The sequence below is a fragment of the Caenorhabditis remanei genome, chromosome X (genome assembly GCF_010183535.1).
Source record: "Caenorhabditis remanei strain PX506 chromosome X, whole genome shotgun sequence".
NCBI lineage: Eukaryota > Metazoa > Nematoda > Chromadorea > Rhabditida > Rhabditidae > Caenorhabditis > Caenorhabditis remanei.
In genome coordinates, this window is record NC_071333.1 from 3,920,342 (window position 1) to 3,948,274 (window position 27,933).

Here is a 27,933-nt window from a genome sequence, read left to right on the forward strand (position 1 = left end):
GTAAGGTAGAAAACGTGCTCAGGTGCGATGACTTATCCCATTTGCTTCTAAACCTGGGCAAGCTATCAAAAAATTGTCAACTACCAAAATATGCATCTAGATTTAAGATTTAGCGAATTTTTTAGTTTCGAAAACGGCTAGACAGTCGGCTTACCCAAATGATGGGTTACGGGAAGGGAGTTAAACACTTTTCAATCAGAAAGTCTTACCTTTAAAACGAAAGAATAATTTAACAATAAGTTAATTACAATGAGAATTCAGTAAAAATCAGGATACATTTTTTCGAAGGCCATCCAGTAGGCTCTCTATGGACAAGAATACTACATCTAGATGACGGAAACCGTCTACGAGCAGTGGGCGTGGTCTTCTTTGTGAGTATATGAACGCAGAAGACTGTCTTCCAACGTGACTGCTCATTTATACAACACAAGTGTAATATTAAGCAACCATTATGTGATTAGATGCGTATCTGGGGTTTTTCAACCATCTTTCTTTGTTTACATATAGCACTTATCCACTTAATTAATATATCAATGAAATGTTATTTTTGCCAGATGGGAGAACGTGCAATTAACACCTATGCAGAGGAGAGGAGGGAGGCTAAAGAATGTGGAAATGAATGTGGTGTTCAGAACTATAACCGGGTGAGTAACGGACATTTGCGACAACGTTGCATTTGTTATCCTTGTTAGCTGACTTTTACATGTGCATTTCGACAGAGGAAACCGGTTTCTCTTTATATGCCTTACAGAAAGCGTAAACTCAGAAAGTTGGTTAAATGCATTGAAACTACACAAAACCGAAAATGGTGAATTTCTAAAGTGATTATTTTCAAAAAAGTAAGAGCCATTCCTGCTCAACACTTGATGCAAAAAGCGATGAAAACAAAGTAAACATTTTATGACGAGTCGCAGTTTACTAAATTAAGTTCCAATTTTTTTTTAAACCCAAACTTATTTATGAACAAATGACGGGTGCTTCTAATTATCAGAAACATTCAACTAATCATTTTTGCCCTAAAAAATCCGAATAATTGGTAAAAAACAAAGCTTAAAAACTAGTTTTGAAATATTTTAAGAATTCATTTAAACTAATCAAAATTTGCCAAGCACAATCAAACACTCTTACCTCAAAAAGTTTAGAGTTACAGTTAAAAATCAGAAGAAGAATTAGAATTCAATAACAATCAAAACGCAATTCGCCGGCCGTCATTCAGTAGTCAGCCTGGATTGTTTATAACAGATACTATCAAGATATGTTATTGAGAACTTTGGGCGGAGCCGAACAACCTTCTTGGGCGCTGACGCAATCAGTCCACGTTCCTTCTCCTATTTGCTATTCATCTGATTATGCAACATTCAACGCAACATGACATTTGTCCTTGAAAGTCTTTAGCATATCTTCGAATGTTGTCCATGGCTGTGTAAAAAAATTAGAGTATTTTTACTATTAACAAACGTTGTATAGAGAAACACAATAAATAGACGGTAGAAATACATTTAACAGAAAATAAATTAATTGGAGATTCACTTCACCTTGCAGTCCATGGATTCTCCAATTCAAATTTTTCCAATGTCCCAAGCATCCCAGTCGTCGGTACTCTTTCGATCCGCGTTCGTCTCTTCGCAATCTTCATCGCATCTTCTAGGCGTATTCCAGGCGCAAAAAGTCTCAGAAAAACGGAATTCATCATATGGAAAAGTAAATTTCAAAAACTCACCTTGGCACGTGTCTCCAACGCTGACTTGAAGCAGTATTGCGTGGGATTGTCCGAACTAATTTTTCGAACTTTCGGAAAATTCGAAATACTTGCGGAAATTCCTTCGTGGCGCTTCCTTGTCTTTATCGAGCAAGGATTTTGGCTCTCTTCAGCTTCAGTGATATTGTTTGCTTCATTTGTAGCAAATACATCGTCTTCAATGGTATCGAATTCCGGATGAAGAATTCTGGTCCACTCTGAAACACGTTAATGATAAGGCGTTCAAAATTATTCAAACATCAAAATAATTTCTACAGTTATTATGCTAAAATACGAAAAATCACCTAAAATCGATGAATCGAAACAAGACGCCGGCGACAGCTAATTGAAAGTTGGAAACAATGAAAAAACGGTGAAAACTTATTTTTCAATTTAAATTAATGCAAAATTTGACGAAAAACAAACAAAAACTTCGAAAAATTCAAAAGGTAAGCTGAAAATCGATAAATCTAGCACAGGCCATGGAAATAGCTAATTAAGAGTGGAAAAGGATAATTTGCTCACCAGAAATTGCAACTTCTTAGGATCCTTAACTTTTCAACAAAAAATACTTGATGCTGTCGTTGTTGTTGTGTCGCCCAGACGGCTTCGGCATTGAAAACTGTAAAATTTTAGTTTTTGAGAAATACTAACAAATAGGGAAGAAACTTGACGTGTTACAGCGAAAATAGGAAAAAACAGCCAATTTTGACAAGAAATATGGAAGATAACCTCAAAAACCACACAAAAAATCAGAAGAAAGTAGTGAAAATTCCGAATGTTCCTGGAAAATGTATTTTTTCGCTCAAAACGGGAGTTATTGGGTTATTCAGCGGAGCGCACTTGCATCACACACTATGAGATGACAGGTCTAAAACCTTGATCAAGAGGAATTTTGAAGCATTTTTACGAATTATATCAACTGAAAGTCAATTATGAATAAAAATAAGTAGGTTTTTGGAAAATGTTTTCACCCACAATTATCGATTCGTAGCGAAAAGTGTCAAATTAAAAATATACATTTTAAAGAAAATGTTTGCTTTTTTTAAGTTCAGCCTAGTCTATTTTTCGATAAGTCTGATAACAGTAACTGCGCAGAAAATCACAAACAAGCATACTTGTCAAGGGCCGGTCAGGCCCGTCCTTTTGGAGGGATTTTTTTTTTCAATTTTTTTTCAAATTTTTTTCCGAATTTGATTAAAGGTGTACTAAGATGAACTCAGAGTTTTCTCATAGAGTAATATGTTTGTCTTTTTGCCAATTTTCCGCTTGAAAAATTGAAAATTGAAAAAAAAATTGAAACTTTTTCTCAAAAATCCCATATCCCTGACAAGACGGGCCTGGCGGGGGCCGGGCCGCCCGTCATTTGACAAATATGCAAACAAGATTGTTCTGTGCATAGATGCAAATTACTCTAAGCTATAGCTTGTGGGTACTGGCTAGAAGAATCTGTCCTAAAACATGAAATTCAAAGAATGGGAAACAAACTTCGCGATGAAAACTACAAAAATCAGGGTTACTGTAGTTTTCGGGGTGAGTTTCAAATCACTTCAAACAAACTATAGCTCGTGGTTACTTTTTGGAGCCGGAGAACAATCTGACCTCAAATATGAAAATCTGTACATGTAAAATGCTTGAAAAAAGACACTTACGTCATTAGAACTGAAATAACGTTACTGCTCATGACAACCTAAACCGGATTTCGTAACAATTTTAGATGCAAAGTAGACAAAACACTCCATCGAACAAAATACTCTCCTATTCGCGTCTACTCTCCTTTTTTATTTTTCTTCTATTCTACCCCCCTTGTTTCGCAATCGCCTTCATGTTGTTCACTTTCCGTCTTGTGATGAAAGAGCGCCCCGCTGGTCATACTTCATGCGGAGGAGACAGTGACTCGTTCAATCAACATTTGTTTCCTTCACTTCACCTTGAGCGGCATGTAGCTGTTCTACCTTCAACTTTTGAAGTTTTCCTTCTGAAAACTCTTGATTTTATTTGAATTCCAAATGGTGAGTAGAAAAAAATTGAAAAAAAGAAAGAAACTTACATTAGCTATGTTAGTAGCATAGTTCACCAATGGCGTCAAATTAACACCCATACAAAGCATAAAAACTAGTTTCGAAAATGTATTTTTGTCTCGTATTGAATAGCAGTTACAATTTTGAATGAAATAAGTTTTTTAAAAACAATCACCTTTTCCGTGCTTTATCGAGTGAATTCTGTGAAAATTCTGATGGATTTTTTTGGTTTTTGTTTGTTTAGGCTAAAGTATGTTGTCGATGATTCACTTTTTATACCTTATTTCATCTATGCTTTATTTCAGTTGAATCCTACATGTTCATCTTCTGTAAAAAGTCCAGGACCATCAGTTTCAACTTCTTTCTCTGCTCACACCTCTCCCATTCCTGATGCTCCAATAGCACATATGATGGCTCCATTCGATGACAAACACACCGAGAGCCTCAGTAAGTTTTACAGTGTCTTGCGTAAACTAGGTACTAAAACTTGAATTACAGAATTCTACAAAGTTCAAGTAGTCAGCAGAATCCCCCATTCAAAGCAACTTTTCGACATTTATAATGAGAGTCTCCCCGCTGAACAAAAAAGGTGTGTAATTTATGAGTTATACCTCACAAGCAATTATTATTTCAGAATATGGCGATGTCGAGAGACAATTGGAAAGAGGAAGAGAGCTGCTGAGTTTGAGATGCCTGAGGATCCATCGCCGAGGTACCAAGCTACTCTAGATGCTCATGAACTCTTTGCGAAAGTAAGGTTGTACAGAGTTTCAAGTTTTAACTCTTTATTTTCAGCGAGAGAAAAATGAGGATAAGAATCGCCAGTCATCGTCTTCCTCTGACGTTGTTCAACATTCTATTGCTCCATTTTAACAATTTTTCATCCGGTTTTAATTGATTTTCTCAACTCAATTTATTGTCCGCTTCCCTTCCGTATTTTGTCAAATTTTCATTTTTTTATTCCAATGAACCATAATCATCAAAAGTGAATAGTGTTTTCGAATTTTCTGGAAAGAAAAAAATGAAAGAACACTGGTGGTGTCTGCGTGTGCGGTCCTTGTCATGAGTCACTTTTATACCAGCTGTTCAATTGAAGCGGTGTTTATAATACTCCAAACATACTGAACTATCTTGCCTCTCCACGAGATATGGCTAGTCGCAATGATGACGTTGATGGTCTAGTGGTCTGGTGGTCTAAACATGCCTACTCAACGGAGGAACGGGTGTTAGGGAAATAAATAAATTATTTTTTGTGAAGAATTTATTAAAACAAAAAAAAGCCTGGATAAACTATTATACATATTGTTCCTCGTGACTTCAACTCGGTAGTAAGCATTTGGTAGAAATTCTGGAGGTGATCATCATGCATTCCTTTGAAATCTGAAAATGGTAATTGTTGTAAAATGTCAGAAATTCCTGAAACTAATAAAAATGCTTATTGATGTCCAAAAAATTTAACTCACTCTGTGCAACAAAAATTTCATTGTTCTTCCTCTCAGCTCTCAGTTTCTCTTTCGCTTTCTTCTTTGCGTCCTTTTGTTTTTCGATTTCTTTATCCTTTGCGGCCGTGTCGGCTTCGTGCTGGCTCACGAAGTATTGCCGCATGTTTTTATCTAAAATCAGTCATTTTTAGAGAATTTCTAAAATTTGAATTCCTTACTGTCCAATTTCAGTTGCTCATTATATCTTGTCAGTGTTCTATTGTTCACTCGCAACGCAGCAGACTCTTCTCCAATTGCGGTGTCTAAACTCATGAATCGAAATTGTTGTGTTAGTTCTAATTGAGTATCTTACTGATTTCTTCCAGTTCAATCAAATTCTTCACTTTGACCAACGCCTCCGGATCGTATCCTTCAAAGACCGGAATCCCTTGACTTCTTCTCAATTCCGCTGCAAAGAAACATGTGTAAATATTTACTTTCGCAATTTTGAAATAAAATTTACCCATTTTCTCTTTTTCAACAGCCGTCAGATAACTTGGGTCAATATTCTGACATATTGTTCCACCGATTCTGGTTCCGTCATAGAATATCTCTCGAGCTGTAATTTCGTATCATAGAACATCTCCTACTTTTTTTGTCTAAAAATCAACTTTTTCTGAAAATTTGGCTACCCCACAAAAACAAATTTAGTTTTTATATTGAGATTTTGTTCACATAATTTGTAAATAATTCCAAAAAAAGATTTTGGCTAATTAGTCCAAAATGTACTTAAAATATGCGAAATTGTGAGAAGCTTGACATTTAATGCTACTAACTATTATAATATTGCGATTTTTTTTCTCACCATTTAGAATTCAAATAAAATCAAATGTTTGGGGTAGAACAGCTACACGCCGCTCAAAGATGGGAGAAAATCATGAAATGATATTTGAAAGAATCGTCGCCTTCCCATTATAAAGTACGACCAGCGGGGCGCGGTTCTCACCACGGGGCTGGGAACAAAAACACTCACACAAACATCTAAACAGGCCGATAAAGACATAAGGTAAAGGAAGAAGAGAGTAGAAGGAAATAGAAATGTTTTTTTTCAGATGGGTTGTTTTGTCTACTTGGCATCTCAATGAAATACGATATAGGATTTTAGTTGTCATGAATCGTAACGTTTTTTTGAATTCTCATGATGGGAGTATCTTTTTTTTAGCAGTTTTCATGCACTGAACAAATTCCGATACCAACTGATAAGACCTTCTATACAACCTCACCAACCGCTCTTTGTTGGTTTTCTTATCTATGTTCAATAGACAAATAGTGTCTCACTGAACTTAAAAATCATACTAATCACACTAAAAGAAGAAAAAACTTTATATTACAGGGTGCATATAAGAGGCACTATCTGTAATAGTGAGAATGTTTGTGTTAGGCCTTGGCACAGTTGCAAAAAGTTGTTTCAATCCGAACTCTTTTTGCAGCATATATACTCCTATGGTAGTGATTCACAAACAATAAGTCACCAGTCCCCTATGACGTCATCATAGGAAAATATGACCAATAATTGACTTTTCACCCAAAAATTCACAAAAATTTTAATTTTCCAGATAACTCTGCGAAACTTTCGGTACATGTTAGGAGTGTTCTTGACCTCCTCTACACAAATTTCCAGCCCTCTAGACACCCCAGAAACCGTTCAAGTAAATTTTATTTTTATGTTTTATCAACTTTTCTCAAAAAATCCCTCTAGAAGCCATAAAATTTTAAATCGTATTCATATTCCCCGTAAAGTGTTCTATCAAATCCAATTGGAATCATCAAAAAGTGGGTGGACCATTTTGAGATATTTCGATTTTTTTCAAAAATCACATAAGGGTCCCCCCTTATGAAAATTTTTTTTGGTAAGAAATTTGAAAAAAAAATTTGTTACGAAAATGATCAGAATTTTAATAACACACGTGAAGTAAACCAATTCCAAGATTTTACACCTCAGAAATTGGTTTGAACAGATTTCGTCATTTTCTTCATCAAAATTTTTACCCATTTTTTGACGTTTTCATCAATAATTTGTACAGAAGCCATAAAATTTCAACTGGTGTACTAAATTCCCGCAATATGTAACATACGATCCAGTTAAAATCATCAGAAAACAAGTGGACCATTTTGAGATATTTTCATTTATTTTGAAAATCACATAAGGGTCCCCCCCATGGAAAGAAAATTTTATCTAAAAAATAAGTCGACATTATTTTTATGTAAAAACGTTCAAAACTTTTATACAAATAATTTTGTGATATTTAATCAAAGCTCTGAACGTTTTTACATAAAAATAATGTCGACTTATTTTTTAGATAAAATTTTCTTTCCATGGGGGGGACCCTTATGTGATTTTCAAAATAAATGAAAATATCTCAAAATGGTCCACTTGTTTTCTGATGATTTTAACTGGATCGTATGTTACATATTGCGGGAATTTAGTACACCAGTTGAAATTTTATGGCTTCTGTACAAATTATTGATGAAAACGTCAAAAAATGGGTAAAAATTTTGATGAAGAAAATGACGAAATCTGTTCAAACCAATTTCTGAGGTGTAAAATCTTGGAATTGGTTTACTTCACGTGTGTTATTAATATTCTAATCATTTTCGTAACAAATTTTTTTTTCAAATTTTTTACCAAAAAAAAATTTTCATAAGGGGGGACCCTTATGTGATTTTTGAAAAAATCAAAATATCTCAAAATGGTCCACCCACTTTTTGATGATTTTAATTGGATTTGATAGAACACTTTGCGGGGAATATGAATACGATTTGAAATTTTATGGCTTCTAGAGGGATTTTTTGAGAAAAGTTGATAAAACATAAGAATTAAATTTACTTGAACGGTTTCTGGGGTGTCTAGAGGGCTGGAAATTTGTGTAAAGGTAGTCAAGAACACTCCTAACATGTACCGAAAGTTTCGCAGAGTTATCTGGAAAATTAAAATTTTTGTGAATTTTTGGGTGAAAAGTCAATTATTGGTCATATTTTCCTAGGATGACGTCATAGGGGACTGGTGACTTATTGTTTGTGAATCACTACCATAGGAGTATATATGCTGTAAAAAGAGTTTGGATTGAAACAACTTTTTGCAACTGTGCCAAGAGGAATCCTCATCTTACAGACAACGCTTCATAAAAGATGAAATAACTAAACAAATACAGTTGATTATGGTCGAAATTTTAAAAATTCATCTTCCAGGTTCCATTATTTTGTTTTGAAAACGTATAGCTTTTACGAAATTCTTATTTTTTTCCTGAAGGCCACTCTTTCGTGTTTACATCAGGGCTGGGCAAATTAATTGAGTGAGTGTTTCAATATTTTAATATTTGGAATAAACACAATACATATAGTTTAGACTAAAAATACATGGAAACACGGTTGTAACTTTGTTAGATTGCACAATTTTAGTTGAGCCATGTTTCAAATGTCGTACTTTTTTCATCTAACCACTCGAACAATTTGCCCAGCCCTGGAGTACACCATGAATGATATGTTTGTCTACTTGTAGTTTAAAAAATATGACTTACTTACTCCCATTTTTTTGATTCTTTACCGTAACGTACCTTATTTCAGATGTTGAAAAACAACAAAAAGTACAATAAAAGCATTTCAGAATTGAATAAAAATAGAGAAGAGGGGGGACCGCTACACGAAGCGGTCGAAAAGGGGGTAGACTGACTAGTCGTCTTATTGACAACTTATTTCGATAGAAATTGAGAGACGCAGACAGATGGAGATGACATTCAAATTCTGTCTGTCGTGACCTTTGAATGTAAGTGAAAAGAGAGGGACACCGACAAGACTACTGCTCACGTTTCCTCTAATTGAATTGGCTGGACGCTTACTATTAAATCGATGATATTATACATTAGAACATTTATTTATGTGGCCCTTGTGAACAAGTGGAGAAAACTCTTTTCTTGTAATAAAAAGAAGAATGTGGTTTAAATAAATACTAATTACTGTAATAATATATATATATATATATATATATATATATATATATATATATATATAAAACGCATGTGGGCTCTGTTTGTGGATTTGTCTGTCTGTTTTTCAGTATGTCCGCAAGAGGGTAACATTCAAAATGAGCCCCCACCCTAATTCAAATACAGCTCCCCATGTTGTATATAAGTACAACCCCCCACCTCCATCCAACACTCATCAACTTGTTTTTCAAGTTGCGCCCCCCACCGTGTTTTTCAAGTTGCGCCCCCCACCGGTCGTCATAGTTTCGAATGGAAATGTGTTCGACGACTGGTTGTTTTTTAATTTTTCAAACTTGTTTTGTTGATTTTTTTCTATAATTTTTATTCTTTTCATTTAAAATTAATTCCAGAAGGTAAAATTCGAGAGATTTAAAAAAAATCAAAAAATTAAAAATTCGAACAATACGTTTCAGTGGCGTTGTAGAATTGGGAAAGGCGACTGCAGTTCGAAAAGCATCAAAACCGGCTCGTTTTTCTCATCGACTCGACTCTCTCTAACACAGGCGCTCAAAATTGTGGTCATGTGGACGGGAAGTGAGTGTGAATGGATGTTTAATGTTCACGACCTGCTTTCTAGGTATTCATCTCTTCAAATCGCTCGCGAAGTCAAAACTTCGCCTCAAACGGTCTGTGACTGGCGTAACTTTTTGAGAGAACTCTGTTCTGAAATTGAATCGACGTATCCTAAGATTGGAGGGAACGGACACATCGTGGAGATCGATGAAACTAACGTGCATACCCGCAAGTACGGGCGCGGAAAAGAGAAAAGTGACGACTGGATACTGGGAGGTGTCGATAGAGAGTCAGGAAAGGTGTTCGTATGTCAAGTGCCGAATCGCACAGCCTTGACACTGGTGCCATTGCTGCAGGCGAATATCGATCGTGATAGCATTGTGTATTCAGACAAATGGGCTAGTTACTCCCAACTGAAGAAGTACTTTACCAGTCATTTCACGGTGAAACACAAAACCCAGTTTGTAAAGTAAGCTTTAGAATCGCTAATGGAGAGAATTTAGTCTTTTTTCAGTCTCGTTGGTACACGATTAGTGTGTACAAATGGAATTGAAGGATTGTGGAGTCGACTCAAGAAGCCGTTCAAACAAGGGAACGGAACAAGCGAAGCGCTAATCGGCTCATATTTGTCAGAGTTTGTGGTTCGTGAAAACGAAAAGGATGGATTCTTCAAAGCGATTATCGAACAACTCAAGACGAAAGCGTGTAAAAACTAGAGTGTGAAAACTAGAAAATTTTCTTTCAAAAATCTTGATCTTTTAACCAACGAGTCCATTCATATCAATTTTTTCCTTCTAATGATTTCTCAATTTTTTTGTTTAATTAAATGATGTTGGTTTTTAACAACTTTTGATGCTCGAAAGATTGTTTACTGTGCCAGTTAATGTCAAGTATTGGTGGGGGACTAATATTGAATTGGTGGGGGACTAATATTGAATTGGTGGGGGACTAATATTGAATTGGTGGGGGGTTAATATTGAATTGGTGGGGGGTTAATATTGAATTGGTGGGGGGTTAATATTGAATGAGTGGGGGACTAATATTGAATGGGTGGGGGGTTAATATTGAATGAGTGGGGGGTTAATATTGAATGGGAGGGGGGTTAATATTGAATGGGTGGGGGGTTAATATTGAATGAGTGGGGGGTTAATATTGAATGAGTGGGGGGGTTAATATTGAATGGGTGGGGGGTTAATATTGAATTGGTGGGGGGTTAATATTGAATGAGTGGGGGGGTTAATATTGAATGAGTGGGGGGGTTAATATTGAATGGGTGGGGGACTAATATTGAATTGGTGGGGGACTAATATTGAATTGGTGGGGGACTAATATTGAATTGGTGGGGGGTTAATATTGAATTGGTGGGGGGTTAATATTGAATTGGTGGGGGGTTAATATTGAATGAGTGGGGGACTAATATTGAATGGGTGGGGGGTTAATATTGAATGAGTGGGGGGTTAATATTGAATGGGAGGGGGGTTAATATTGAATGGGTGGGGGGTTAATATTGAATGAGTGGGGGGTTAATATTGAATGAGTGGGGGGGTTAATATTGAATGGGTGGGGGGTTAATATTGAATTGGTGGGGGGTTAATATTGAATTGGTGGGGGGTTAATATTGAATGAGTGGGGGGGGGGGGGTTAATATTGAATAAGTGGGGGGTTAATATTGAATGGGTGGGGGGTTAATATTGAATGGGTGGGGGGTTAATATTGAATTGGTGGGGGGTTAATATTGAATAGGAATTGCATGGAAAAAGGCTTAGCTAGGCTCTCGTGGGAGGCTCAATTTAAGAAATAGGGGGTGGGGGCTCATCTTGAAGTATGCCTAGAGATTCAATATTAACCCCCCACTTTTGCACTGAGGGGGACTCTGTTTGAATAAGTTGATTCAATATTAGCCCCCCACCTTCCAGTTGGAGCCCCCATCGATTTTGTACTGAGTGGGGGGCTCTACTAGGGTTGGTTACAACGTGGGGGGCGATATTGAGGTGGGGGGCTCTACTTGAATTATACCCGCAAGAGTTTTGAAAAATAAAGGGGAGAGCGGGCCATGGGCAAAAGTCGAACTCTCGCCCTTTCAGCGAGAGGTGTGACCGTTAACCACTAGGCCACGTGAACGCTTCTTTGAGAGGGGCGAACACAAAAATAAGAAGATGCCAGCCAGGCTGGTAACAAAATAAAAGGTGTTAACTTTTAGCGTATTCCGCAAAGAACAAATTTATTTTACTGTCTATTTCTACGGAGGTGAACGGTATTTCCGGTTTTTGGAAATTTCTCTAAAAGGATCCCATATCTGGAAAAATTGGAAATCTTTGAGTGTTTCCATAGAATTAGAAACAATTATATCGCTTCAAAAGTGATATGTACATCTAGATCAAGTCCAGGGCTACATTTTTGTAGTTGACAATTTTTGATAGCTCCGCCCACTTTTGAGATACACGTAGTCAAAATTGGGCATCCATGCGGCGAGGAAAGAGGGCGAGAGAGCGTGCGAAACAAAGAGGGCGTCTCTTATCCTCCTCTCTCAATTTAGCACATTTTCAAACTGTAACACGTTTCCAATATAAGCCGTTTTCAAAAATGTTTATTCTAGCCGCCGCACAAAATTTTGGACACCGCCGACTTTCATTTACCTGGATTGCATTCGAATCTCTCAACAGAGTCGAATTAAAAAATTGTTAAAATCTGGCGATATGATTCCAGTAGCATTTCTCCCACAGTTTCAGGTAAGCCTTCTGAAAATGACTCCAATTTGACTAATGTCCCATATGGAATTATGCTCTTCAATGTTGCAAAAATTCTGATTTCAGGCAATCTGCACCACAGAAAAACCTACATTGACAATAACGGAATTGTTCCTGAAAGTTTTACATCTGAATCTGAATTTTACATCTGAATCTGGTGAATTCAATTCTCGACCCACATCCTTTAAAAATCAACGTGACGAACCTCTGGGAGAGCAACAGAAATAAGCGAAAGAGAAATTAGGATCTATGAACGTTTGAAAGTATTCGAAACTACACGAATGTCTGTCTATTTTTTAGCAATGAACAAGAAGATATTGTTGTTCAATGATTTGAATGGTACGCCGTAAAATGCAATTTTAAAACTGAAAATTGTCCTCATGAGGATTAAAACTAGCTCTACATTTTTTTTGTTTACTTTTTTTTTGTTCCGCCCACTTTTAAAATATGCGCTTTTAAAGATAGCAACCTAGAAACGATAATCCAAGAATGCTCAAAAAGCCTCGAAGCCGTATTTTTTTCATGTTTCTCAAAGGCCGAAATATTTGAAATCAGTTGAAACTGTACCTGTGCAGGTCTCTCCAGTACCTCAATGTGAAGAACAGATTACAAGTGTTGAAAAATCCTTTTTAAAATTGCTTACTCTTCCTAATTTGTTGTTTTGTTTAGTTGTTCAAAGTTTCCTTTAATATAAATTGTTGATTATAGCATAAACGCATTGTTAAATCCTATTTCCGGCAATATTTTATTGAAATATATCTGAATACATACATTGGAACTATTGCATCAGTTCCAATTGGCTATCTTACTTTTTTTTTGCTTTTCAATGTAGCATCATGAAAACGCTATCTTGTGCGTCGGTGGCGCAGTGGTACAGGGCGAGGGTGAGAATTTATGGGGTAATGGTTCTGATCCTCGCTAATTTTTCTTTTCTGTATGATCTTTTGAAGACCCGCGAAGCCCACTTTTGTAATATGCGCTTTCAAAATTAGGGCGCACTCCTTCTTTTTTCTTTCCTTTGACTGTATTTAGAATGTTGTATGCAATCCAGATAAATTAGAGTCGACGGTATCCGCAATTTTTGGCGAGGGCAGGGAAAATTATGTTTGAAGACGTGTCACAGTTTGAAAATATGTTTATCCCGAAAAAATTTAATGGCTGTGTAGATGAAAAATAGGGCTACATTTTTGTAGTTGTCACCTTTTTGATAACTCTATTCACTTTTGATATACGCGCCTTTAAAGATTGTTGCTTGGGAGCATTGAGAAAAAAGAGAGTGAGAAACGCAGAGAAGCGATCTCCTCGTTCGCACGTTCTCTCGCCTTCTTTCTATTTCGCCTGGATGCCTAACTTTGACCACGTGTATCTCAAAAGAGGGCGGAGCTATCAAAAATTGTCAACTACAAAAATGTAGCCCTGGACTTGGTCTAAAAGTCTACATAACTTTTGAAGCAATACAATTATTTCTATTTCTGTGGAAAACACTCAAAGATTAATCATTTTTCCAGATGTCGGATGTTTCAAGAGAAATTTCCAAAAAACCAAAAACACCGTTCGCCTCCGCAGAACTGGACAGTAAAATGAATTTGATCTTTCCGAAATACGTCAATTAACACATTGTATTTTGTTATGTAAAATCTATTTCATTACAATGTACAGCATTTATTGATTCCCACATCTTTTTTCAAATTACAAGAGAAGATTTTTTCTCCACTTGTCCACGAGGACTACACAAATGAGTGTTCTAATGTATCGTCCATCTCATAGCAAGCGTCCAACCAATTCAATCAGAGAGAACGTAAACAGTAGTCTTGTCGGTGTCCCCCTCTTTTTGCCAAGAGGTCACCTCGCAATCGACAGACAGAATTTGAATGCCGTCTCCGTCTGTCTGCGTCTCTAACTTTCTATCGAAATGAGTCGTCGATAAGACGACCAGTCAGTCTACCCCCTTTTCGACCGCTTCGTGTAGCGGTCCCCCCTCTTCTCTATTTTTATTAAATTCTGAAATGCTTTTATTGTGTTTTTTGGTGTTATTCAACAGTGATCCGAAATGAGGTACGTTACGGGAAAAATGCGGATATTCGGGTTGAAAACTATTTTTTTTTGTTATTTGTTTTGCAATCTGTAAGAGATTATAAAATCTTATCAGATCAAACCCAGGGCAACATTTTCGATAACACTGCTCTGTTTTGAGACACGCACCTTTAATGATAGATTAGAGATATTTCAAAAAAAATTAGTTTTGGAGCAATGTCACTTATCCAGTATTACTCCAACTGCCACAAAATTATACTTGCTGTGTAGACCAAAGCCAAAGCTACATTTTTGCAATTACCAGTTCTTCTCTATTTCTTTTCTTTCTCGAGTTACGCGCCTTCAAAGTTAGGGGGGGGGGGGGGGGGGGGGGCGAGAGAGAGCGTGCGCAAAGAGAAGGGAGTCTCTCGCAGGTTAGTCTATTTGGCTCTATTTCAGTTTAGATGTCCTTTAAAAACTCAAACGTCCCTTAAAACACTTAGACGTCCCTTCAAACATTTAAACGTCATTTGAAACTCTAATTTTTTTTTAACGTCCTTTCAAAAGTTTAGACGTCCCAAAAAACGTTTAAACGTCCCATAAGATGTTTAGATGTCCCTTGAAATCCCAAAACATAGTTCTGAAGATTTAAACGTCCCAAAAAACATTTAAACGTCCCAAAAAACGTTTAGACGTCCCAAAAAACATTCGAACGTCCCAAAAATATTTAGACGTCCCTTGAACACTTTCAGTGACTTTTAGTGTTGAAAGGACGTCAAAACTTTTTTTGGGACGTTTAAATGTTTTTTGGGACGTTTAAACATTTTTAAACATAATTCGGAACCGAAAGGACGTTTAAATGTTTCAAAGGACGTATAAGTGTTTCAAGGGACGTCTAAGTGTTTTAAGGGACGTCTAAGTGTTTTTTGGGACGTTCAAGTTTTCAAAGGACATCTAAACTGGAATAGAGCCGTCTATTCTTTACTTTCTATGTGGTTGATTCGGGTTGAAAACTATTTTTTTGTTATTTGTTTTTCAACCTGTAAGAGATTATGAAATCTCTTCAGATCAAAACTAGGGCAACATTTTTGTAGTTGACAACTTTTTGAATACACCGCTCACTTTTGCGACACGCACTATAAAATAAGTATGTGAGGAGGGAGAAAGTGGAGGGACATTAGAAGTAATAGCGTTCTGTGGTGGAATAGTGGGTGCAAGGAAATTGACAATAGAAGGTACATTAGACATATTATATATTAGAGACATGGGACGTTGAAAAATTGAAAAATGGTAATTAAGATACGGAGAGAAATAAAGAAGGAGCCGGATAAAAACTTACGGGATAAAAATATAATGTGCTACAGTACCCCAAGATAGGGAAGACATATGTTTTAAATAAAGAAGTGTAGAAATTGACTGTTGGGAGATATGCTTGCGGAACTTCAGTTTTGAGTCAGTGACGAGACCGTAATAAGTTTTTTTTCCAGAACATCCCCCAAAAAATATGGAGGACGACGGCGACATCAGCCAGATTCAGCTGACCGAAAGCTGACTGATGCTCAGCTTCAGGATCCGAGAAGGGCAATGCCAGGACAGCTCGCAACGGATCCAGATGAAATCGTCAAATTCAATGCACCGTTTGACATCAGTCAAGCGTTCAACATCCGGATTCGAAATCAGTCCAATCGACGGATCGCATTCAAATTGATCTCCATCGACTCGGATCGTCTCGAATTTCATCCTCCTATTGGAATCGTGGAGGAGAAAAAAGAACGTGCCGACGTCATAATCGAGACGAAAGTCTTCCAACTCCGTCAAGGAATCAGCGATCGGATCGTCATCGAATGGATGAACGTATTGGAGATGTGGGACCGAACTACTTCTTGGAAGGAAGAAAAAAGGATACGAAGGTGTTGACCGTGGAGTATAACTCCTCATAGATAAATTTCATTACCCCATTCTCATGAATCCCATTCCCATTGTCCTATTCCCATTATTCCATTCCCATTATCCCATTCACATTATTCCATTCCAATTATCCCATTCCCATTATCCCATTCCCTTTATCCCATTCCCTTTATCCCATTCCCATTATCCCATTCCCTTTATCCCATTCCCATCGCTCCATTCCCATGAATCCTATTACCATTCCATTGATCAAAATAAAGTTTACAGTATCCAAAAACTCTGTTTTTTTTCTGTATGTATGCGTGTGTTTGCCATCACATCTACTGCCTGTCAGGGTTGGGAAATTCCGGGCCGGGCCGGGCCTGGCCGACTGAGAAATTTTTCTCTGCCCGGCCTGGCCCGGCCCGGTCGGACCGGTCGGCCCGCCTCCTGTAGAAATTTGAATTTTTTTTTTGAAAAAGATTTTTTTTTGCAAAAAAGTGGATTTTTCGACTGTGTTTTAGAATATCGGTAAAAACATTAGCGTACGAGAAATTTTGATAATTTTGATTTTTTTTAAATGAAAATTTTGCAGAAATTTGTGAAAAAATGGTGCACATATTTTGAATCCGGGCCGGGCCGGGCCAGCCCGGAATTTCCCAACCCTGCTGCCTGTACACTATTTCATTAATCAAATTAGCCGAATTTTCAGTTGGTTCCACAGGAAGGGCGGTCAGTGTCTGCTCTCTAGTACAAATTTGCCGGCTTGCCTTCGGCATGCCATGCAAGTGTAAAAAGCAGATACTGTGTAAGTTTTTTTCAAATTATTATAACAATTCGGCTTTCCAATTTTTCAAAGGAACCCTAACAGAGCTCCCATCGAAAAAAAACTCCTGTGGAAAAAACTCCCAGTCTTCAAACACCTCATTTTGAAGCTCCGCTTGATGAGCCGTGTACACCAGGGAGTGCTCGTTTTGTAAATATTTTATTGAACAATAAAATATCATTTTCAGAGAAATCGGGATTTTGAGACTCCAGCGAGCGATCGGTCAACATCCATGGCGAGTAATTCACGTCCAAAAAGAAAAATAGACAATTTCAAAAAGCTGTTGCTTCTCTTTTCTTAGATTTGAGACGACAATGGCTGATCTCCACCCATATGATGCTCGGATACCTCATCACTGCTATTTTCTTTTTTTCTCTTGCTCCTGTCTTCATTCCTTTTTTCCAGCTTTTCAATCTCCTCCTGCAACACATCTAAGTGCCACAAAACGCCTCCACGTCCTCTATATTTATCAACTTATGTGAAAAAAATTAAATTTTCAAAGATAAATTATAATTCACAAATAAAATTGGGAATAAAAATGGGGAGTGATGTAACGAGAACAGGACAACGGGAGACGGAGTATAGTAAGAGGGAGGGGGGGGGGGGGGGGGGGGGAGAGTTGGACGACGAGAGTAAATCACTCCTTTCTTCCCTCTTTAGCAGGCACACAAAACGACCAAATGGTGATTCAGTGAGTAGTACGGTGCGTGTACACACTGGGAATCTGGTCATCTAAGAAATACGATACGGAACGGAGAGACGAAGAGCGGGACCATTCTTTTTTGTTCCTCCTCCAGTAGCTATTCGTTTTTTTTACCTCTCCTCGTGGTCCTTATTCCCGACGCATGTTCCAAAAAAAGAATGTTACAGTAGGTGAGAGAATAAGCATTAAGAATTGATGAAAGAAAACTACAAAAGTAACCTAACATTTTAAAACATGGGTGTCTGAAATAAGGGATCGATTCTACTGTCCCACAATCATGAAAAAAGCTGTAGTCACTCCTGTTCTGAAGAAAGGTTATACCAGTTTTCCTAATAACTTCTTGAATTGTCCTCTTTTTTACCTGAAATCGTCTCGCGAAGGGCATGTTTCAAGTCTTCTTTGTATCTTGTAGTCATTTTTTCCCTTGAATTGAATAAATAAATAAATAAGTTATTTGCACATTTCTGTTTGTATTAGAACTGAAATAAAACTGTTATAAATTCGTCTGGTGTTATAAATTGATCTAGCAAGACGACTTCTTCGACCATTTAACTATACATCAGTCAGACATAATTTGAAGAATGGTATGAGACAATGCTGAAAAAAGAAGTACAAGATGGAATGTTTGAAATCGAATATTGCAGGATTTCAGAAGGAGTTTGAGAAATCGAATCATGGAACTTTAGATAGGTAGGAAAAAGTGTGAACTTCAAAAATGTAGAACTTCAAAATTTACATATTCTATTCGTTGACAGTTGACAAATAATTTGAAAAATGAGGGAGTTTTCGTCTGATCGGCCGCGACGCCGCCTCCCTCCTCCAAGTAAAGCTAAATTAACATTTAATTCTTAAAGATTGTTGTATTATTTCTGTTTTACAAAAACGAAAGTAACTTAGTTTAGATTTCATCATGAACGTCGACAAAACTCTAATTGTGTCGTCGGCTTCAGAAATAAATGCGTTGGAAAATGGTTTATGAGGCAAAGGTGAGCAAGTCAAAAAAGCCATCGAGTTTCCGCTATCACACAAAATTCACACGGACGGTTAGAAGGATCTCCAGAATGATACTGTGGATTTAATATTTATTTATTTATTGATCAATAGGAATAATACAGAAAACTGGAGGTTAGGTAGAGTCCCTCACGAGACTAAACCTGATAAGTAAAACCGAGTATTACGAATAGAGAAGATCCTAATAGAATTTAAAACTGGAAAGGGGAGAGAGAACAGAGTAACTATCAACATCGAAATCAAAATCGGGTTATATTATTCGCAAAAAACTCAAAGTCAGAAGGGCAAAGGAAATGAGTAGCATGATTAGTTAGGGCGCTCCATATAGGTATTGTAATCGAGAAAAATTACATTTATGATTTATACAAATGTAAATCGTCATGAGTCACTAGTATACCGAATGTCCAATCGAAGCGTATGCGTACTAAACTATCTTGCCTCTCCACGAGATGTGGCTAGTCGCGATGAAGATGATGATGGCCTAGTGTTTTGATGGTCAAATGGTGTGGTAATGGAAAACATGCCTGCTCAACGGAGTGATGGGTATTAGGGAAAGAAAGAAATCAATTTTTGTGAATAATTTATTGAAATAAAAAATATTTTTGAAGATATTGTTCTTCCTGACTTCATCTCGGTAGTGAGCATCTGGTAGAAGTGCTGGAGATGCTCATCACGAATTGCTTTGAAATCTGGAAATGAAAATTGTCAGAATTTCCTAAAACTGATGAAAATACATACAGTACCGTGCAGAAAAATAAACAATTTGTTCTATTTCAGTTGAAAATGACCAAATTTGAGAGGGTGTTATGGTATAACTGATTGTCCGAGTGAGTAAATTATATGTAAACCATACAGAACAAAGATATTGCTTTATTTTTGTAAATTACAGTTTTTTTGTACGGACACTCCCTAGAGCGTTATGGCCATTCAAAGGCGACAGCAAAAATCACCGTTTCTAGCATTGAAATGGTACGAGTTGTGGGAAAATTTACTTTATTGTTATGTAACTTGCTGGGAATGCCCGTACAAAAAGTTGTCAACTACAAAAATTAAATCTCTAACTTTTTTCTAATCGGTTTGTTTTTCTGAGACAATCAGTGATACCGTCAAACCCTCTCAAAACTGGTCATTTTCAACTGACTGTACATAAAAATTGAAAATGAGGGAAATAAAAAAAATTTAACTCACTCTGTGCAACAAAAATTTCATTGTTCTTTCTCTCAGCTCTCAGTTTCTCTTGCGCTCTCTTCTTTGCGTCCTCTTGTTTTTCGATCTCTGCATCCTTTTCGGTCAAGTCGGCTGCGTGCTGACTTACGAAGAATTGTCGCATATTTCAATCTGAAATCAGTCATCATTAGAGAATTTCTAAAATTTCAATTCCTTACTGTCCAATTTCAGTTGCTCATTATATCTCCTTCATCCGGAACAGGAACAACAAGGACTTCCTTCGAAATAGGAGAATCACATCGAGGTTGTACTTCTAGAAAAATTCAGCTTTTGTATTTTTTAATCCTAGTTTTCGACTTACCAGCAACACGAATTGGCTCAAGAATCCCTTGACTTCTTTTCAATTCCACTGCAAGGAAACATGTGTAAATTATTACTTTCACAATTTTGAAATGAAATTTACCCATTTTCTCTTTTTCAGCAGCCGTCAAATAACTTGGGTCAATATTCTGACAAATTGTTCCACCGATTCCGGTTCCGTCATAGAATATTTCTTGAGCAGTAATTTCCAAAAAGTGAATAGCTTTCATGCTAATCTAGAACTCACTTTTCTCATTTATGTAGGTTGGCACACAGTCTGGATAGTCCCGAGACTTTCTCCGACACAGCTACAACAGGAGTTCCACCAACATAGGAGAATCACATCTTCTAGAAAAGTTTAGTTATCACTCGAAATTCGTCAGAATTTCATTCAATTCTAGACGTATCATACAGTACCGCCCAAAACGTTATCAACTTTGGCTGTATTCACATCAGGTGAAAATGACCAACTTTGAGAGTCTGTCATGATAATACTGATTATCCAACAAAGAAATTTTTATATAAACATTCAGAACAAAGGTAGATCTTCATTTTTGTAGTTGACACATTTTTTCTACAAGCACTCTCTATCAAGTTACGTATCGACAAAGTAATTTCTCCCTCAAGTAAACCAATTTCAGTGCAAAATAGTGCGATTTTTGAGATGTCGCATGAAAATTACCATAACTCTCTAAAGAATGACAGTACAAAAAGTTTTCGACTTCAAAAATGAAGATCTACCTTTTGTATAATTTATTAAAATTCTAATTGATGGGACAATCAGAATTGCCATGACACACTCTCAAAGTTGGTCATTTTCAACTGAAAACAGCTAAAGTTGATAACCTTTTGCGCGGAACTGAAGAACATCTAGTACTTTTTTTTCATGCATTGAACAAATTCCGAAACTAACTGATAAGACCTTCTATACAACCTCCCCAACCACTCTTTTTTAGTTTTCTTATCTATGTTCAATAGACAAATAGTGTCTCACTAAACTTAAAAATGATAACAATCACACTAAAAGCAGAAAAAAATCTATATTACAAGGTGCATATCAAAGATGAAATAAATAAACAAATACGGTTACGCAGCTTTTAAAATTTATCTACAATGTTCTACTATTTTGTTTTGAGAACGTTTAGACTTTTACGAAGTTCTCACAGTTTTCTTGATGGCCACTCTTTCGTGTTTACACCGGGCTGGGCAAATTGTTTGAGTGAGTGTTTCAAAATTTTAATATTTGGAATAAACACAATACATATTGTTGCCCTGGGTTTGATATGAAGAGATTTCATAATCTCTTACAGATTGGAAAACAAATAACAAAAAAATAGTTTTCAACCCGAATATCCACATTTTTCCCGTAACGTACCTCATTTCGGATCATTTTTGAATATCCACAAAAAAACACAATAAAAGCATTTCAGAATTTAATAAAAATAGAGAAGAGGGGGACCGCTACACCAAGCAGTCGAAAAGGGGGTAGACTGACTGGTCGTCTTATCGACGACTCATTTCGATAGAGAGTGAGAGACGCAGACAGACGGAGATGACATTCAGATCCTGTCTGTCGATTGTGACCTCTGAATGTAAGCAAAATAAGAGGGACACCGACAAGACTACTAGTTAAGTTTCTTTTGATTGAATTGGCTGGACGCTTACTATTAAATTGATGAAAACATTTATTCATGTAGTCCTCGTGGACAAGTGGAGAAAACTCTTTTCTTGTAATTTAATGAAGAATGTGGCAATCAATAAATACTAATTATTGTAATAAAATATATTTAATATAACATAAAAACTATGTTAATTAGCGTATTTCGCGAAGATCAAATTTATTTATTGTCTGTTTCTACGGAGGTGAACGGTATTTGCGGTTTTTGGAAATTTCTTTAAAAAGATCCTATATCTGGAAAAATTGTTAATCTTTGAGTGTTTCCATAAAGTTAGGAATAAATAGATTGCATCAAAAGTCATACAAGCGTATATATCAAGTCCATGGCAACATTTTTGCAACTTTTTGATAGCTTTTTGATAGCTTCGCCCCCTTTTGAGATACACGTGGTCAAAGTTGGGCACCCAGGCGACGAGCAGGTAGAGCGAGAGAGCGTATGAAGCGAGGAGGGTGTCTGTTCTCCACCTTATCCTCACGCTCTTTAAAAAGATGGTAGATCTATAAAGGGGAGTATCTCAAAAGTCGTGGAGGTATCGAGAAATAATCAGAAATGTAGCCCTGGTTTTCATCTACACGAATATGTTAAAAATTGTAAAGTTCGACTTCACTGGAGTTCTGTAAAAGCGTTCAAAATAAGCCGACTTTTCTGTATATTTTATTATTATTTCAGCGCCCCTTAAAACAGTCTCAAAGGGTATTTCCTTTATGGGTATTCCTTAACAAATTGCATATTACAAAGCAATTTCTCTTTCAAATCGAAGATTTTCAGTACAACATAGAGCTGTCCCCTTAAAATGACTATAACTCTCCAGGAAGTATTCGTTGAAAGCATTTGTCAACTACAAAAATTGAGTTCTATTTTTAATTTGTATGATTCATTAAAAACCTACTGGGTTTTACCATCAGAGTTACCATGACACTATCTCAAAAATGGACAATTTTAACTGAAAACGATCAAAGCTTAGAAACATTTTGACCGATACTGTTATTCCAAATTTGAAATAAAAGTGAAAAATGATATCAGAAATGACTAGTAGGGGACGACATGATTCGTTTGCATGATTTTCATGTCTTTTCTTCTTTTTCCTCATTTTCAATTTATCTCAAAATTTTTATGATTGGAAAAAAAGCAAATTATATTGCGATTTTTCTACTGGTCGCCATAGACACTTCAAATCCCGAAACACGGAAATCTTGACAGATCAATGCCCGGTATTACAGATGAGACTGGAAAACTGCAGTACGGACAAGTGTTTTTCAGATAAACGAAAAATGTCACTGACAAACATCCTTCGAGACATAAGAAGACGACTACGTTGACAAGTGAGCCTGAAAACGTTTGAGAATGTCACACGGCGTAGAATAGCAAATCTTTTATATACGCGTATATATCAATAATAGGTCAACTTTTTCAGTTGACAATTTTCTGATAGTCGGCCCACTTTTGAAATACGCGTGGCCAAAGTAAGGCATCCAGGCGGCGAGGAGGAGAGAGTGTGGGAAAAGAGGAGTGCGTCTCGCTTCTTTACGAGCCGGCCGCGAGAGGAAAAAATGGAAAAGCCAGCGGCTTTTTTCAATGTTGCAAAACTCGGTCGTTTTTGAACGAAATATTGTTGGCTTTTTTATTTTTTGGTACCAATCTGACAATTAGGGTTCGACCCCCACTGGTGCCAAAAATGTTTTTTGGTTTTCGACTTTTTGGTAGCAAAAGACACTTGTAATCTAGAACAGAAAAAAAATGTTTTCGGTTTTGAAATTGCTAAGTTATGAACGACATAACAAATTTAGGCTCTATTGGCAAAGAATGGTCCCAACCGCAAAGAACGGTCCCAAAAAATAAAAGAACGGTCCCAAAGAATTACATGGTCTCTACCGCAAAGAATGGTTACACCCGCAAAGAATGGTCCCAAAATTTTGGGTGACACAAGTTTCCGAATTGAATGGTCCCTACCGCAAAGAATGGTCCCAAAATTTTGGGTGTTTCTAAGAAACCTAAGCCTAAGAGAATGGTGAAAAGTGGTCCCGACAAGAATCACACAGATTTTGTAAACTTTGTTCATCTTTCAGCACACTGATTCAAAGTCCCCAAAAACAATTTTTGAGTGCCCCCCCCCCCAAACTAACTTAGCGTCCCTTTTTTCGTATCAGATTTGAGGGACCGTTCTTTGCGATTGGGATCATTCTTTGCCAATTGAGCCCAAATTTATTGGTAGACAATTTGCCACTGAAATACAAAAACAAAAAAAAGGTGTTCGGTGGGTCGAACCCTGGTTGTAAGATTGCTACCAAAAAGTCAAAAACAAAAAAACAAAAAAGTTTTGGCAGCAGTGGGGGCCGAACCCTGGTTGTCAGATTACTATCAAAAAGTCAAAAACAAAAAACAAAAAAGTTATGGCAGCAGTGGGGGGCCGAACCGATTTCTTGCGATTTCTGACACTCTTTCTTCGGGCCTCCATGTGTAGCCCACTTTTATTGCTTGTGAAACACATTACTTCTTTTTTCGAAATTTTCACAGCTATGCCTTGTCAGCAGATAATAAAACTGAATGTGAATATGAAAAAGTATGCTAATTCACTTATACTAAAGTGAAGATGGAAAAAATAAAAAGTTTTAATGTTTTTGATATTCCAGTGCTGAAATTTTGACCGGTTAGTGAACAAAAATCAGACCTGAACTTTGGTCTAGATTTCGAAATACTAACAGTGTGGAGAGTAAGGAGAAGCAAAGACTTTAGAATGTGGAACTACAAGAGAAGGACTCCCGACGACAACTAGATCCATCGTAGATTTCTAGTGCGAATTGTCATCTATTGAGAGGTTCTGCAGTAGGGAAATTGGAAAAATTGTCAAACTTGTCTGTTTGAATTTACTTTTATCCTCTTCTTTTGTTTTTGGTTTTCTACTTGTATAAAGTTTCCTTTATCATAAATTGTGAATTATATCATAAACGCATTGTTGATTACTATTTCCGGAAAAAGTTTTATCAAAAATATATCTAAATACAAGAAAATATATCTAAATTCTATTGCCGACCGTTTTCTTCTAGAAGGTCTTCGTTCCACTGGCACTCGCATCATCACCAAGCTCTGGCTCAATTCCTTCTTCTGTTTCTCTTTGAGCAAATGTCGAAGCTTTGAGCATTTGTGGATGTCGTCACTGCCATACTCTGAAAAATTGAACAATAGATAGTGAGAATAAATGAAATGACTCACCTTCTCTCTGATCTTCGAATGGCAGCAATCCATTTCAAATATTGAAAAATTCCCTTGTCTGAGGAATACGATACACTTCTTGGATTGGTCGCTTGATGAATTTCATGCAGTATTCTGGAATTTACTCTTTTAAAAATCAATTTTGAGCGATAGACTTACTGAACATCTCCGGCTGGAAATAATTGGCTACCTCTCTCTCGACTAATCCCACTTCCGTGAGAACATGCGTTGAGTTCTCAGAGGAGTTTGATGAGCTTCGATTCCCCGTTGAATCTTCTTTTGGAGTGTACTCTTATCTTGGTTTGACTTTGCAAACAGATGTCTCTCGACAACTCCATTTTCTGTAATGATAACTGAGATAAAACTGATGAATAAGGAAGAATTCGACAAATTAGTCCAAAATGTACTCAAAAATATTCTAAATTGTGAGAAAGTTGATATTCAATGCTTCCAACATTGCGAAATTTCAATTTTTTTACTCACCATTAAGAATTCAAATAAAATCAAAAGTTTAGGGTAGAACAGCAAACGCGCCGATCAAGGGGGACTATACATGATGGAAATGATGTTTGAAAGAATCGTAGCCTCCACCTTATATAGTAGGACAAGCGGGGGCGCGTTCTCACCACGAGGCTGAAAGCAAACAATGTGAACAGGCCGATTGAAAAAGGAATGGTAGAGGAAAAATAGGCAAATATACGAAGAGAATAGCATTTTTCAAAAAAAAAAAAGGATAATAGAGGCAAATAAGGAAAGAGAATAGAAGGAAATATAAGTCTTTTTTCTGATGAAGTGTTTTGTATCCGCCAATCGCTTACAATAATGACGTAGGGTATGATGCCATCGGTTTCCATATGGCTTTTAGCAAAACATCTGAATTTTTAGCGTTTTCCCTTCCAAAATGCGCTCGCAAACCAGATTTTCCTAATAAAAATGAGAATTTTCCTTCATTTCCTGAAGACAAAATGCTCCTCTTCCAAATCCTCAACTTATATTTTCAGGCCAACGGAAAGACGAATCTGAATGAAATGTCGAAAATCTGCGACGAAGCTCGCATCGGTGAACACGATGTCTTCGTCGACTTGGGGTGCGGCGTCGGCTAGTTGGTCTACTTCGTCGCGGCGTACGCCCGGTGCAAGAAGACCATCGGAGTCGAAAGTGGAGATCTCGCATACGAACACGCCACTCGAGTCTCCGGATATTTCGAGAAGTAAGACATGTTCACTAATTAATGATTTTCAGAGCGATTTTAAGTCAAAATTATAAGAAAATTTATGAAAACTATGCTGAAAACAACATTTTTTTGAATTTTTGCTTTAAAAATTTGTTTTTTTTCCCATTCCGAACTTTTCTGGACAGATTTCGATTCTAGACCGTTTTCATCATAAACAGCTAGACGGGAAAATTATTCGGCTGAAAAATGCCATTTTTAAGCATAATTGTGCTTCATTTTAGACGAAAAATCTCTATTTATACTGGTAATTGATGTATTTTTGTTTAAAAAACCTGATTTTTTATTTAAAAATAACGGTTTTTAGTCCTAAAACAGCAATTATTGATATACGTCAAATCTATGAGCCGATTTCCACTTTACAAATTGAGAAATTGACCGAGAAACAAAGCGCCTTATAATTGTAGTGTGTAATTGGTGAAGCAGATGCTAGTAGTCTTACCGCGTCTTATATTTTTTCAAATTAGTCGGTAAGCGTTAAAGGATATTGCGTAGACAGGAAAACTTGTTGAGCACTAGACAGAGGGTAAAAGCCGACGAGATTACAACACAAGGTTTGTAATTAAACAATGGGGTGACGATCAAGATAAGAATCAAGAAAGGGAGGGGTGGAGAGTTTCGTCGGGGAAACAAAGAGACAATATAAGCGGTGACATGCAGTTCATATTTCCAGCTTTATATCTCGATGAGCTTCGATGCAACAAAGTTTATTTCAACTGAAGAAATGTTTACTGAATATTTAACTGTATTTTTCCAGTTTTCAGATTTTCAAAATTTTTTTTTGAGAACCAAGCTATACCAATTTGAATTGACACCTCTGGCAGTCTTTGATTTATCATAAGATCGGAAATATTTTGAACTGAATGCCACCGTTACAATTAATGAACCATCTGTTAATCACATTTCTTCAAAAAAACCATTGTTTTTCTTCAAAGAAATGCATTTTTCACAGGAATATTCTGAAAAGATCTGAATAAATCTCTGGAGATGAAAATTGATAAATCCTTTCCAATTTTGTCTAATTGTCTTTCGAAGTTTATTGAGATTTTAAATTTATTAGTAGTTTGAATTTTATTTGAAATGCAGCGATTTCTTTCACGCTTTGTGTGCATTAAAATACTAGTAGAAAACGAGATCTATGTTTCGTGTAGCCTATAATTATTGTCTTGTTATAGAAATGAAAATCCTGCACTTTTTTTGGTGAATGAAACGCCATAATTTTATATTGTCGAGTCATAACTAGTTTTTTGTAAGCGCTTGTTAGCCAATTTTATAGTTAATTTGTATAACAACAATGGAAGTCTCTTATTGGAAGTATCAACTCTGTACTGTAGACAGTTCATCCCGTAACTCTCACGTAGTT

The 27,933-nt window shown here is 36.7% G+C and overlaps 7 protein-coding genes across 7 annotated transcripts; 3 read left to right on the forward strand and 4 right to left on the reverse strand.

Moving 5' to 3' along the window:
• Nucleotides 1-554: 554 nt before the first annotated feature.
• On the forward strand, nucleotides 555-4,632 carry GCK72_022753 (uncharacterized protein; the record flags this gene model as incomplete). The annotated part of the gene is made up of 5 exons (XM_003096012.2): nucleotides 555-644; nucleotides 4,065-4,206; nucleotides 4,258-4,348; nucleotides 4,394-4,511; nucleotides 4,555-4,632. 5 exons carry the CDS (start codon nucleotides 555-557, stop codon nucleotides 4,630-4,632), a joined length of 519 nt encoding a protein of 172 aa, XP_003096060.2.
• On the reverse strand, nucleotides 1,348-8,768 carry GCK72_022754 (uncharacterized protein; the record flags this gene model as incomplete). Its single annotated transcript, XM_053735042.1, has 7 exons — nucleotides 1,348-1,419; nucleotides 1,721-1,956; nucleotides 5,223-5,372; nucleotides 5,420-5,503; nucleotides 5,554-5,649; nucleotides 5,704-5,799; nucleotides 8,759-8,768. The coding sequence occupies 7 exons, from the start codon at nucleotides 8,766-8,768 to the stop codon at nucleotides 1,348-1,350; spliced, it is 744 nt and encodes a 247-aa protein (XP_053578608.1).
• A 976-nt stretch (nucleotides 8,769-9,744) lies between these two features.
• GCK72_022755 (uncharacterized protein) lies at nucleotides 9,745-10,452 on the forward strand (the record flags this gene model as incomplete). Its single annotated transcript, XM_053735043.1, has 2 exons — nucleotides 9,745-10,205; nucleotides 10,251-10,452. The coding sequence occupies 2 exons, from the start codon at nucleotides 9,745-9,747 to the stop codon at nucleotides 10,450-10,452; spliced, it is 663 nt and encodes a 220-aa protein (XP_053578609.1).
• A 4,081-nt stretch (nucleotides 10,453-14,533) lies between these two features.
• On the forward strand, nucleotides 14,534-16,413 carry GCK72_022756 (uncharacterized protein; the record flags this gene model as incomplete). Its single annotated transcript, XM_053735044.1, has 2 exons — nucleotides 14,534-14,538; nucleotides 15,984-16,413. The coding sequence occupies 2 exons, from the start codon at nucleotides 14,534-14,536 to the stop codon at nucleotides 16,411-16,413; spliced, it is 435 nt and encodes a 144-aa protein (XP_053578610.1).
• GCK72_022757 (uncharacterized protein) lies at nucleotides 16,030-16,434 on the reverse strand (the record flags this gene model as incomplete). The annotated part of the gene is made up of 1 exon (XM_053735045.1): nucleotides 16,030-16,434. One exon carries the CDS (start codon nucleotides 16,432-16,434, stop codon nucleotides 16,030-16,032), a length of 405 nt encoding a protein of 134 aa, XP_053578611.1.
• A 1,072-nt stretch (nucleotides 16,435-17,506) lies between these two features.
• GCK72_022758 (uncharacterized protein) lies at nucleotides 17,507-20,253 on the reverse strand (the record flags this gene model as incomplete). Its single annotated transcript, XM_053735046.1, has 3 exons — nucleotides 17,507-17,669; nucleotides 19,549-19,612; nucleotides 20,112-20,253. The coding sequence occupies 3 exons, from the start codon at nucleotides 20,251-20,253 to the stop codon at nucleotides 17,507-17,509; spliced, it is 369 nt and encodes a 122-aa protein (XP_053578612.1).
• A 64-nt stretch (nucleotides 20,254-20,317) lies between these two features.
• GCK72_022759 (uncharacterized protein) lies at nucleotides 20,318-20,680 on the reverse strand (the record flags this gene model as incomplete). The annotated part of the gene is made up of 3 exons (XM_053735047.1): nucleotides 20,318-20,403; nucleotides 20,452-20,499; nucleotides 20,554-20,680. 3 exons carry the CDS (start codon nucleotides 20,678-20,680, stop codon nucleotides 20,318-20,320), a joined length of 261 nt encoding a protein of 86 aa, XP_053578613.1.
• Nucleotides 20,681-27,933: the final 7,253 nt, after the last annotated feature.